Source organism: Mesoplodon densirostris, chromosome 3 (assembly GCF_025265405.1).
Source record: "Mesoplodon densirostris isolate mMesDen1 chromosome 3, mMesDen1 primary haplotype, whole genome shotgun sequence".
Lineage (NCBI taxonomy): Eukaryota > Metazoa > Chordata > Mammalia > Artiodactyla > Ziphiidae > Mesoplodon > Mesoplodon densirostris.
Window position 1 is genome coordinate 22953549 of NC_082663.1, and position 14002 is coordinate 22967550.

Consider the following 14002-nt stretch of genomic DNA (forward strand, 5'->3'; position numbering starts at 1 on the left):
ATAGAAGCCTAAACCCTGTGATAACAGTAGCAATCTGGATGTGTATTGTATTATAAGTAATAGACAACTGTTTCTTTACTTCTTGAATTGTTCCTTCACAATACTTTTCCAGGATCTGGGATGAAATACCATGGTACTTTGTTTTCCTTGGCTTATTTAATCCTAACAAGATTAAAAAATTGGGAAGAGGCAGTGATTCTCCAAAAGGAAATAAGATATTATTAGGAAGAAAATTCTGACAGATGCTTGGAGGCGGGTGAAATCTAACAGAAGTTCACAACATACAATCTGTATTTGGAAATTGGACATGGATGACTCCAGTGCCATCAGAACAGGATGGTACACGTATGGCATTAAACATCAACTTGCTAAATGCAATGTAAAGAGACATTCTTATATACTCATTTTTTTCTTCAGTGGAAAACATTGTTAATATATTTATGGCATTTATTAAATGTTACTAATTAGATTAGGAGAACAAAAGGCATTTTAAGATGATTTCTTTTGAAAAAAGGTTCTGTTTTTGTATTTGATTTTTCTCCTTAAGATTTCTTATAATTGCAAGCATTTATATTTTTTATTAGTGAGAAAAATATAATTTAAATATTTCTCTCAGAATTTATTGGGACAAGAATATCACAGTGGGACAGGAATATCACAGTGATATATTTTGGTAAAGCCCAAATATTGAATGCCAAAATTATTAAAATATTTTCTTAATATTTTCATAGTATATTCCCATATGAGTAGAGCTCTTGTCTAAGCATTAAGTAATGCGCTTACTGACCATTTTCTCATGTGTTTCTTATTATTTTTATATGTCTGATGTTATCAAAGACTTACATTAGAAAAAGTTGAAACACTGAAAATGGATATAATTAATTTCTAAAAAAATCTTTTTTATATTGTATTGGCCATATGTAATGTAGAAAATATAATACAAAACTACTTCATAAAGTTTTGATATATTACATGAGAAATAATATAACTTAATTGAGTGGATTAAAAGTGATTTAAAAGTTACCTGAATGGACAAGTCACTGTTTTTCAGTGTATGTGGAGTTTCATTTTGTACCCTAGAGTAAGTGAATCTATCATTACATTCATGCTGATGTAGTTTCTAAAATCATTTGATCCTTACCAAAAAGTTGCCTAAATAGGAAAATTTATAGATAAATCCTAATTTTTAAATTTCTTTCATGATTTAGTGTTAAAGGTATTATTTATTTATAGTGAACATGATTAATTTATAAACCATTATGCAAATAAGATGGCAAATAATTAGAAAAATTGCATTATAGATCAAGTTTTTGAAGGCAGTCAGTAAATAAAATGTAAAAAAAAAATTGAGATTGTATTAATGAATATTTGGACTCATGAAGGAAAATGTATTGAATGTACCTTTAAAATTGTCCTGCCACATGTTGTTCTGGCATCTAGAACCCTGCACCTAAAGTTATACTACTACTAAGAATCCAGTGACAACTAATGATAACTGCAGGGAAATTAAGATGCAAGTTTCCTTGGGAATATATGAAACTTCAGAGAAACTTCAGAGAAATGTACCTTGTCTTAGACTGACAATATTCCTTAGGTAAATTGTGTGTATAACCCTTTTATACCAAAACACTTAGGGTCACCTTCCTTTGTTTATGGTAGCCAAGTATATAATATGCTGATTCTATAGAGGTATATTTCTTTTTAAAACTATCACTTAGTTTTATTTTGCATTCTATTGAGCATATTTCTTGAAAATATGAAATTTTGCACCATCGCTATTTTCTAGTTATAATTTTGTTCCAATTGTTCCAATTATGGTCTTATCCATAATACCACATTGAGGATATAATTTGTAACTCATACTTCATTGCCTATATACTAAATTACCAAGCCCAAAGTGTTGTTTTCATGTTTGAATTACTAGAGATCTCCTGAATTATGTTTTTTAAAGGTATATAGTGGGCTGTTATCCTATCCATTATCTAATTTTAATAGCATCACTCTCTTCAAATTTCACTTTACCTGTTTTTGATCAGGTCAAAGTGATACCTCTAGTATATTCTTGGATATTTTATATAAACGTAGTCTCATGACAGTTCCGATTTTTAAAATTTTTCAAATCTGTTATTTGCCATCATGTAGGCACTTTATTTTTGTAGTTACACTCAAACGTTCGTATGTATATGTAAACTCACACTCAGACACACTCACTAGACACACATATACACAAACATAATATAAATCCCTATATTTCCTACCTAAATATTCATTCTCTAAAGTTGAATGATATTCAACTTTATCATTCAAATATCCTACCTAAATATTCATTCTCTAAAGTTTGTGTCCTTCAAACCAAATTATTTTTTTTCCAAATATAATAAGCAACACTGGGCAATAGCCAGTGATTGAAATTATTTTATAGTCTTAGCAAATTTTCAGAAAACATATAACATCTTTCAAGCAGAAATACTCAAATTACATTGCATTTTATACCTTGTGAAAGATTATCACTAACCATCTTCACTGTGATTTCTTTTGCTAGATGTAGTAATAAGGTAATATATTTTTTAAAACTTCTGTTATAGTTTTACTATTCCTCCATAAATAAAGTGTTTCTTATTCCTCAGATAAATCTGTATTTATTCTCACTACTATGACCATTTAGTTTCACATCCTTTCTGTTGAAATAATTCAACAAATATTGATTGAGTGAATACTCAGAGAAGGGTGCTCTTCTAGATGAAGTAAGATGAACAAACACATAAGCATATGCTGGAAGGAGATATGTGCTGTGGAAATAAATAGAGCAGATTAAGGGGTATTAGAAAGGCAGCATTTGTGGGATGCAATTTTAATTGAAATGGTCAGGGTTGGACTTATTGAGAAGGTAAAATTTGAGCAAGGACTTGAAGTGAGAGAATAAGTCCTGAAGCTGCATGGAGCCTTTCATGCAGAGGAAAGGGAAAATATAAAGATCTTGAGACAGACAGTTCTGAGTAGGTTCGAGGAAGATCAAAGAAACCAGTGTGGCTGGAAAAGGATAAGGCAGAGTAGTTGATGTTGACATCAGAAATGTCCTTAAAGGTAATAATACTTTTGACTTTTATTACAAGTGAAGGAGGAGGCAGTATTGAAGGATTTTGAATAGTTGAATATCTTGATGTGATTAATATTTTAAAAGCATACACCTAGGTTCCCTGTAGAAAGCCAATTATAAAGGGCAATACCCCAATTATCTCTTGACTTCTCCCTTTTTTTCCATTCTGATCAACATTGTTATTGTTACATTTCTCATCAACCTTCTTAAGAATTACTTCAATACTTTATTACACTACCTCCTTCTCTTGTCCTTTAAAATTCATTCTGTAGACCACTAGTAAAGTAGTATTTTTCCAATTACAAATTTTGTAATATTATCTACCTTCATTCCACAAACCTTTCATGATAAATTTCAAATTATTTGACTGGCACAAAAATCCTTCATGACTGGATGTGTGTGTGTGTGTAGCACATTATTTTGCGATTTTCTGTGCACACCCCTATTGACTGTTACCTAGGTATCAAATGTTATTGTAAACCTCTGTACCTAGCCACATGTTTTCCCATTTATCAGGAACATTCTCTGTTCTCACTAACTTTATGTTGGGAGAACTGCTGTATATCTGTGAATGCTATCAGGTCATTATAAAAACATTCCACATCCAAGTCTAAGTTTGCTTGTGAACTATCATATGAGTCTATTCAAGTCTCCATCATAGCATGTATTACACAGCATAAAAATTACAAATGATTTTTTTTATCATTTTTCTCCTTCAGTGAACTGTGAAGCAGTTCATCTCAATATTCTAAATATCTTTTCATATCTTTCTCATTTAAGCCCAATGAAGTCCTTTTGTATGTTCTTCATACCCAAAGTTTTCAAAGTTTCCATCATGAGATGTTTTATTTTATCTCCTTTACATGGTTTGACAATCACCTTGGACACGGTACATGATACTACACTTCTTGTGGAGTCACTAAGGCTCCAAGCTTTTTGCCATATCCTCACCTACTCTTAAATTAATTTTTATTGACTATTAGAAAAATGTCATTTTCACTCCAGTATTGTGAATCATTCATTTGAACTAATCCACATAGTCAAAATTCTTGCTATTTTTTCTCCTATCCTGAAAAAGGAAATCAAACATTTAACTCAAACATTGTGAAATTAATTCATGCCAATTAATAACTTGATAATCCACATTCAGATCATCATCGTTGTTGGATGTCCTATGTACTATGTTTCTCCATTCACCTTTCTTTGAATGTTTTGTCTTTTGAATTCTCTCCACTACATGACAAAAATTTCACTACATTTTTTCCAGAAATCCTTTATCTAGGCCCTCTTGAAAGATTTTGTTTTCCATGAAAAAGCTAAAGGGATAATAGATATATTTCCAGCAATTTCATCTTCTCATTTTATAGACATTTTATATTGCATTTTCAGGGTATACAAAACAATTTTTTATATCACTAAATATGTCATTTAGTGTACAAACTTTTGGAATCACTTCAGCTAAAATCCTCTGTGGTTCTCCCAGTAATTCCAGTTAGAAGCACAGTCCATGTCTTTATTTTCAATGCTCCTAGAAATTATTGCTTTAATAAATATTTAGAATTGAGTTTAACTACGCTGTTATTCTACCTTTCTCCTCCAGTGCATTTCACACACATGGTATTTAGAAGAATCATTATCACTTATTGACATTCAAATTATTTCCTAAAACTAAACTAGAACTTTGATCCCCTTCCTGTTTTCCTACTTCTTTCCTGTCAAAATATCCGTTTTTACTTTGGTTATATCTAGAGTCAAAACTCGCATGAACTGTCCCCAGATGTCACTTTACCAAGTGGAGTTGGACTAATTATTACTACTTTCATAATTAATATAGCAATGTGATGCTGGACTGCTTTTTCATTCTTTTTGTAAAAGCCTATTTTGAAGAGATTTATAGTTTTATAGTGGAAGTAATTTTACTTTCACAGGTGCAGGAGTTCTACTGCTGCTTTTGACAGTAAATTTAGATGACTCTCATCCAATTTACTAACCAAATGCAAACTTGCTTATATGTCATAAATGACATTACCGTTCAAAGATGAAAGCTGAATTGATGGTTGGGAACTAAGTGATGAGGTGCATAATCCACTTACCAAGAAAGATATTTAAATTTGAAACACATTAAATGGATTTTGCTTCAAAAGCCATCAACTGGGTATATATTAATTCAATTTTTGGAGCATTACTTCTGAAACTAACAGTTATTTTTTTCAAAACAATAAGCTTTAACACTGTGTTATTATTTAAACAGCCAAAAGTGGCTTATTAAAGTTTCATGAAGAGTTCTGAAAAACTGGAAAAAAAAGAGAAACAAATTATAATTCCATAGCAAGATGTTATAAATAACATTAGCTTTTAAATATCTAAAATGTATAATTAATATGATAGTCAATTATTCTACTGTACTGTTATATAAAATAAAGTGCTACTTTACTGGATTTGTAGAATATCTCTCCTCATATTAAATTATCTTATATTGTTGTGGGAAAAAAAGCAACACAATATGTCATGGCAAAAAACAGTAAACTTTTCCCCCCACAGGACTATAGGTTTGTTAGCGAGACAGTGATAAGGAAGGGATGGGGTTAAACCAGATTATGCCATATCTTGCAGAAGGAGAATACCAGGCAATAAGAGAAGTTGTAACAAAGACTGGGCAAGCTTAAGTTAAGAACCGGAGAGTGAATTTCAGAACACTTTTGTGTTCTCTTTACTCATGATTGAGAGAAAGGTGAACTATGGCCTAGTCTAGTCCACCTAGGACTTCATGTGGAAATAAAAAAAATAGGTCTCAGTAATTAATGATTTCAAAAAGAACAAAGAATGCAGGAACAAATGACTTCTATCATGCAAGAGAAGTAACCATAGCAAAAATAATAAATCAGACATAAAAACTCCCAGTTCTATTTCAAAGGTAAAAATCAGACTAAAGCACAGTCTTGAGCTGTTTTGTAGAATCCAAACCCCCTGGAGCACTCAGCCACCTAACTAGAGCCTAAGGAATAATAATGCTGACCTTTGCTCATCCTTGTGGCTTCACTCAACTGGGTGGCTGGATTTTATCAACCTAGAATGACCTTTGCCTCATTTTAATGTTAAAATCTTCACCCCAAGGGTGAAAACTGCCGCCATTTTTAAACATGCAACGTATGTTTGAGGATGTTGTCACACTGTGCAAGTGCATCTAGAACTCCACCTCTACTGGAAGATCACTCACCCTTTCATAAATGGATCCTTAGCCTAAGACTTCCCTTGTCTTGCTGTTCAGGAAGACAGTGCTTTGAGAGCTATCTCCCTGTCTCTTTATTTGTCACAAGTAATAAATGCTTCTGCTTTAATCCAAAGTACTTGGCATGTTCATTGGCCAAGCACTCTAAGTGATGGACTCACTGAGTCTGGTAACACGTTGGCTGACACATTCTTCTGAACCAGTACAGGTTTGCTGGTATCAGCTGGACTTGCACAGTTAGTTGGTGGGCTGACGAGTCTAGGCTGACTTTGCAGAAGCTAGATCTTGACTATGCTACAAATAGACTCTGAAAATTTAGCTTGTCTTTGTAGTGAAAAACATAATGAGAAAATAAATGATCGTCTATTATAAGCATAAAAATGTTGATGTGTCTGGCAAAACATAATTGATCAAATTTTGGATTTATTTTAATGTAAAGCATATAGGATTTATTCATGATGTGAACTGAGATGTGTGGGAAAGGGAAATCAAAGTTGAATTCCAAGTTTTGACTTGAACAGGTGAGTAACATTGCCATTTACCAACATGTGGAAGAGTGGGAGAACGTAGGGTTTGGTGATGGAAGGGAGCAGAATTTTCCACGCCCAAATATGTCTTTTTGATATAAGGATTATCTTCAACTATATATGTTTAGGAAACAGAGACACAAGAGAAGCTGTGAAATCTAAGAACAAGTTACCGTTTTGTAAGAGACATTTACATTTATAAGGAAATCTCCATTTGTAAGGATGTCTTACTCTGTGCCAGGAAGAGGAGGATAACTATATCTCTAGAAACTCTTAACAAGGGAGAAGGCATTGATGTAAATCTTCATAATACCTTACCCATTTTTACTCTGCTTTTCCTGGTCACCTCCCATAACTGGCCTTTCTCCCTTCACAGCATCTTTTGTCTTTAGATGGAGATGGTATTTAAGGTGATGGCTTGGGCCATTTCAAAGAGTTGCTCAATTTTCTTTGGTATCTTCCTTGTATGCAAGAGGTATACATGTCACTAAAATTCTGTTTGTTTTTCTCCTATGAATGTCTTTTCTCACAGGGGAGGTCTCAGTCAAGATTTTGAAAGCTAAAGGGAACATTATTCTTCCACTCCTATAGTGATAAGGTTGTAAACAAAAAATGTTGTCCACCATTCCAGTTCTACAAGGGTCAAATGATTAGCCACACAGACCTACTAGTGCACCTGAAAGGAACTGAGGATAAAGGATTCTGTGTTTTGGATATATGGACCTTTAGATAGTTAAGATGCATATTTAAGGAAGGAGATCAATGACCTCAGATTGTTGCATCTTTGCATATATAGATAAGCACTAAAGTCATTATCCTGACATATCTGTGTGTGTGAGTGTGTGTGTGTGTGTGAGATTAGCAGTGATCTTCTAACAAGTTGAACTTTTGACTACATGTACTTCCCAGTCAAAATATTCACATATATACTGACTTTTTCCCTACCTCTTCAGAGCAGTTCCTCAGAGCTATCCGAAATGCTGTCTCCCGGGCTTTAGTCCTCAGTAAACTGAATAAAACTCAATTCACTGTGCATTTTTTCCCCTAGTTGACAAGGTAGTGATGACAAAAACAAGATTTATATTTTACATGTGTTTAGTTGAAAATGCATTGTAGACACATCAATATCAATTAGCCAGTTCATTATGAGTCTGGAAATCAGACAAGGTCACACAAGGAGGAATTTATTTGGGAATTATTAGTGCATATTCAAATTAAATAGAAAATAAAAGTAAAAAGGGTATTCAATGTTTTGGTTAATTACTTTGGATTTGAAAAATGAGAAATTTGTAAAAATCTAATAGGTAAGAGTCAGGTGTCACTAAGCCCTATTAGCACCAGATATTTGGAGAAAAAATGTAATTACAGTAACCTACAGATTAGAAAATGAGTAGCAAATAAATATAAAGTTCTATATTTTCGGACTCAATTAAATTGGATTTATACAAAGTTAATATACAGAGTTTATGTTTATTGAAACTTTGAAACATATGGAGCCTTACCAAAAAACCAAGGATTGGTTTTAAAGACAGCCTAAGTGCAGGTCTAACCTAAAACTAATAGAGTCATCACAAATAATATAAAGCTAAAAATAATTAATGCATAAATAGCATTAAATGGCATCAGTAGACTACTAAAAATAAGATCCCAGAGTATATTAACATTTGTCAGCAAAGGAATAACACCTGTGTTAGGGGCAGTGTGGTATACTGGGGGGAAAATTATGAAAGAAAGACAATGAATATATTTTCTAACTCAGAGACAGAAACTTTGAGCATGTTACTGAAGCTTTTAATGTAAAAAATTAATAAACAGACTTCAGTTAAATAGAGTCAGGAGGTCAGAAGGGGGAGAGTTCAAGCCCTGCAATGAGAGCAGAGCCCAAAAGGACAAAGAAAAACTCCTCTTCTTCCCTGGCAAGTACTCAGCCAATGAAAACCATGGGCTCTTTTTTTTTTTTATTGTAGCCCTCCCAGCTTCTTTTTCCCCTCTATAAAAGCATTCTCCTTCCCTTGCTGTTTGGGGACTTGCATGTGTCTCACCATGATTGTAGAACATGTAATTCTCTGTTGATCCCTCCAACCAAAAATATCTTTGCTGGAGAATAACCTGGCAGTCTAGTTATTTTACATCAACATGTTGGTGGCCCATACAGTGACCAGGGAAGACTCCCAACAGCTCCAGGGCTGGTGAGCAAATGGGTGCGGTTACCCACAGTTGAGCCCATTGTCACTCTACAGCTTTTCTCTCCAACTCTAGAATTTGAAGGTAAGCCTTTCTCCTGGATCTGAGCTCATGCCCTCCTTGTGTTTGAAGCCATCTATGCTTTAGTTAGCATCTTTTTTAAGGTTTTGTCTTTCTGGTTAAGGCCTTGTTCTATATGTGAGTACTTGTTTGTCACTTGGGTCCGATTTTGAGATCAGACTCTTACAAATGAATCTTGCTGAAAATGCCTTCAACCCAATTCCTTTGGGAATAGGGGCTGCTTTGCTGAAACTCTGCAGGTTTTTCAGTCTTTGGCTTATTTGTTGGAAAGGGGCTGTTCTCTGGAACCTGGCTGAAAAGGCTTCAGCCTGGCTCTTCTGCAACCAAGCTGTCTCCTTAGAACTGTCTGGTGTTAGGCCTGCAGGCTGTTTGAGTGGGCTGTTTGAGCTGTTTAAAGATTGTTCTTTTACTCTAGAGAAGAACTTCTGAAACATGAGATCCCAGTTATCTAAATATTTTGAGGGCACCACCCCTACAGAAAATCCAGCCTATTTTACATTTTAAAGCTACACTTTTTCCTTATTCCCATTTCTAACTAAATCGGCTGACTTGACCAAAGGTAATTTAAAATATCAGTGAGGAACTTTTGAAATCCCCAAACATAATTTCCTTAAAACTGAATTGGACTACCATAGCTCAAAAATTTCCAAAACTGAGTGGAATGCTTATTTTTTTTATTTTTGGTCATGCTGCACAACATGTGGGATCTTAGTTTCCCAACCAGGGATCGAACCTGGGCCCCCTGCAGTGGAAACATGGAGTCTTAACCACTGAACCTCCAGGGAAGCCCCTGGAATGCTTATTTTGATTGGTATTCCAACATTATCAGAAGTCTAAAATTGCGTCTCTGCAAAATAAGATTTTAAGTTTCACTGAGGCAAACAAACAATTATATAAAGATTAAATGGCTCCATAAGCCTCAGACTCTTCTTCCTTGATTTCTTTGTCTCAGGCTTTCCCTGTGGTGCCATTTTTCTCCTTCCCTTATATGTCATCCACACCTCCTCTATACCCTCAGTTCCCACATACTAATTCTCTCTCCAAACTTCCCCTTTTCCTTAAACTCTCTTCACTCCCTTTTCTTCAGAACTTGTCAGAACCTGTCCCTTTAAAACTAGGCCTTCTGAGGATCCAGAGGCTAAGCTCTTCATTTCTTACATTCCCTGGCCTAAAGCTGAACTGAAAGCCATAGTCAAAGATTTTCCCAAAGTAACCAAAGATCCTCACATCTTTGCTGAGGAATTTAATATAGTCATTCAAACTTATCAACCTGGTTTATCTGACTTATATCAGCCAGTTCATATGCTTGTTAGTGAAGGCCAGGCCAAGCATTAGATTAAAAAACTACTGGAAAAATCCTGAAAGATCTCTATAATTAGAACCAGAAGACTAGCCTACTAACTTATTATATGATCAGGCTTAATTAATCATTAGGTGACTTCACTGAGTAATTCCTAGGGTTCTTTTTGAGCCTATTTTTTTTTTTTTTTTTTTTTTTGCGGTTCACGGGCCTCTCACTGTTGTGGCCTCTCCCGCTGCGGAGCACAGGCTCCGGACGCGCAGGCTCAGTGGCCATGGCTCACGGGCCCAGCCGCTCCGCAGCATATGGGATCCTCCCGAACCGGGGCACAAACTCGTGTCCCCTGCATCGGCAGGCGGACACTCAACTACTGCGCCACCAGGGAAGCCCTGAGCCTATTGATTGAAACAAAATTCAAGCTTGCACACAAAAATCTGGTGAATCTGTTCATGACTATTACGATCAACTTTAGATTGCTTTTAAAGAAAATTCTGGTCTCCCTTCAGACGTTAATTCCACCCAGGTAACTTTTAACTCTATGTTTATGAATGGACTAAAACAGAACATTTTCCTCTATTGAAAAGGACGAGGATGAAATGGGAAACAATGTCCACTCCTTTTTACTTGAATGAGACCGCAACAAGTTTCCATCTGTGCAGTTTTCCCCAACATTTTGATCAAAAAGGAGAAATGTAAAACATTAATAAACAGAAATCTCTATTAAATAGAGTTGGGAGACCAGAAGGGGGAGCTCTCACAGCCTGCAATGACAGCAGAGTCCAACAGGAGGAAAAAAAAGACTCTTCTTTTCTGTCAAGGACTCACCCATGGAAAGCTATGGACTCTGTTTACCATAGCCCTTCCAGCTTCCTTTTCCCCTCTATAAAAGCATTCTCCTTCCCTTGCTGTGTGGGGACTTGCACATGGCTTGCCATGGTTGCAGAACCCAAATTTCAATTCTCTGGTGATCTCAAATAAACCCATCTTTGCTGGAGAAATATCTTGTTGCTGTTTGTTTTAGGTCAACACTGAACTTCAATTTATGTACGTACATCTCCTAACATTAGGTAAAACAATAGCTATTAAACCGGCTACTTCTTTTTATATAAGCATATTATATCGTTCCTCTAAATCTTAACACAAAAACACCCAGGGGGAAAAAAGAATATCTAAAAAACATGAATTTGTGTCCAGTTAGAATTAGAATGCAGCTGCCTCTTGGAGACAACCAGATAGACAGCAACTTGTCCAGCTGTTTGGGCAACTCAATGGCACAAGGATATTCATACATGCCACTTTTGCTTTGGTCTACTTCTTGAAATTTGACTCTATGGATGTTTCTTTTGTTTTGGAGGATGAGGGAGAATACTAGCTAGAGTAAACATTATGGAAAAAAAAAACTTTAAAAATATTCTGCAACTTTATCCAAAAGGATATAGAGACCTGGCTCATGAGATGTATGAGGGTGACCCTAAACCAATGAAAGCCATAATCAAGAAACCATTTCCAGGTAACTAGCTGGAAAGATACAATGATATTTTATGTCATATTTATGTAAGTAAATATAATCATCATCAGTGGGAAGTAAAAAACAGTTTGGGGAGGAGATGAACAATTAAAGAAACACATGGACATATTTTTTACTGATTTATTGCCATCATGCAGATGGTCTAGGATGAATCACAACAAAACATTTGTAGTATACCCTTGAAGCCTTAGAGGTTTTTCTTTTTCCCCACAACTTTGATAATTAATTGTTCATTTCCTTCATGGAAGATAAATGAATATGAATATTCAAATAATAGTTTCATTGATAGCAGTATAAATCCTCATAATAGTGTTATGTTTATTTGAATTCTCTTGTCTGAAAGTCAATGTCAACAAAAATAAAGTATTCTTAATAAATTAAATTTAAAATTGAAATTTTAACTATTGTAGAAATAGTATTTTCAAAGGAAATTATAATAAACACACACAATATTAAATATAAATGATAGCATATATACATACATATATATATATACACACACACACACATAGTTTTCCATCTAACTTGACATGAACTGAAAGCAAAGTAGTATTAGGGGTTTGTTTGTTTGTTTTGGTCTAATAATGTAGATACTATAATTGAAAGTTTCTTTCCAGGAAAAGAAAATCTGGGAATAATGTAATATTCCAAGCAAGAGAGAGGCTTCACTCTTTTTTTATTAAAAGTTTTCTTCTAAAATCACTGAAGAAAAATGTTATTGTTTTCTCCAAAACATAGAGTATATTAAATTAAAGATAATAGGCTGCTTGTATAAATAAATTCGTATTTATGTATAAAGAGATACTCTCTTGAAACAGTATAACATTAATGCATAGATTTGCATTTCTGTGATTCTTTTGCAAATTGATGACTACAAATTCTGATGACTTTCTCATATTTCTGGGAGGAAAAAATACTGGACATAATTTAAGAGATTTTCCTGAATGCTTTCTGTTTAATATTGTTTTGTATGATTCTGTCATAGACTGAGGTCTAAAATATGTTCTGAGTTACTTAATTTTTTTCCTGTACAGCATTAAAATCCAACATCTGTGTACATGACAAAATGATCACCACTACAATTCTAGTTACCATCCATCACCATATGGCCGACCTCTTTCACTCATTCATCCACACCCCCAACCACCTTTCCATCTGGTAATAACCAATCTGATCTCTGTATCTATAAATCTGTTTTTGTTTATTTTATTTGTATTTTATTGTTTTGTTTTACATTTCACATGAGTCATATTATACATTATTTGTCTTTCTCTGTCTGACTTATTTCACTTAATATAATACCTTCAAGGTCCATCCATATTGTCACAAATGGCAGGATTTCATTCTTTTTTGTGGCCAATTAGTATTCCATTGTGTATATATATGAGCTACTAAATTTTTGATTGAAATCTTATTCTCTCAGGTAAACATGCACTTGTTTATATTGTAAATATATGGTTTGTAAATCATATTGAAAAGCTGTTTGTAAAACACTGTCTTGTATGTTCTAATTGAATGAATAACTAATTCTTACTAAATCATTTAATGGAGGATTAAGTACAAAAAGAGGAGAAACTTTGAAATGTGACAAATAGCCAAGACACCAGTTTCTGTCTGGAAAAGACAATCAAGAAAGACAATGGAGCTTGTGCTAGTTCAGAAATACCTAACTAACCACTCTATTTTTCATCAAGCTACCATAAGGAACAACACAAGGCAGGGAAACAGAAAGGCTAAGTAATGTCTAAGCTTAAAACTAATGAAACATGCAATTAAGCCTTTATCACTAAGAGGGGGTCAAACTTGTTGGCTGCACACTTAATATATATGCATGGGAATAAATAGAATTTGTTTTAGGTTAATCAATGATAATACTTTGGGATATTCTCAAGTGTAACTATAAGAACTATTCATTATCAGGTTTTTCCTGCAATTTATATTTTCAAATTCAGTAGTTACTACATATAGTGAACCTATGTGCACACATAGGCACACATTCTTACACATATACAAGCATCTGTTGTCTACCTGCATTTCTGTTCTAATTTTCCATAAG

The 14002-nt window shown here is 34.2% G+C and overlaps 1 protein-coding gene across 1 annotated transcript in view; it reads left to right on the top strand.

Moving 5' to 3' along the window:
* Positions 1-307: 307 nt before the first annotated feature.
* Positions 308-14002, top strand: part of LOC132486717 (microtubule-associated protein RP/EB family member 1-like) — a 79674-nt gene continuing 65979 nt past the window's right edge. The window contains exon 1 of the mRNA XM_060094306.1: positions 308-379. Coding sequence (XP_059950289.1) covers positions 308-379 — 72 coding nt within the window. The remainder of the gene's footprint in view (positions 380-14002) is intronic.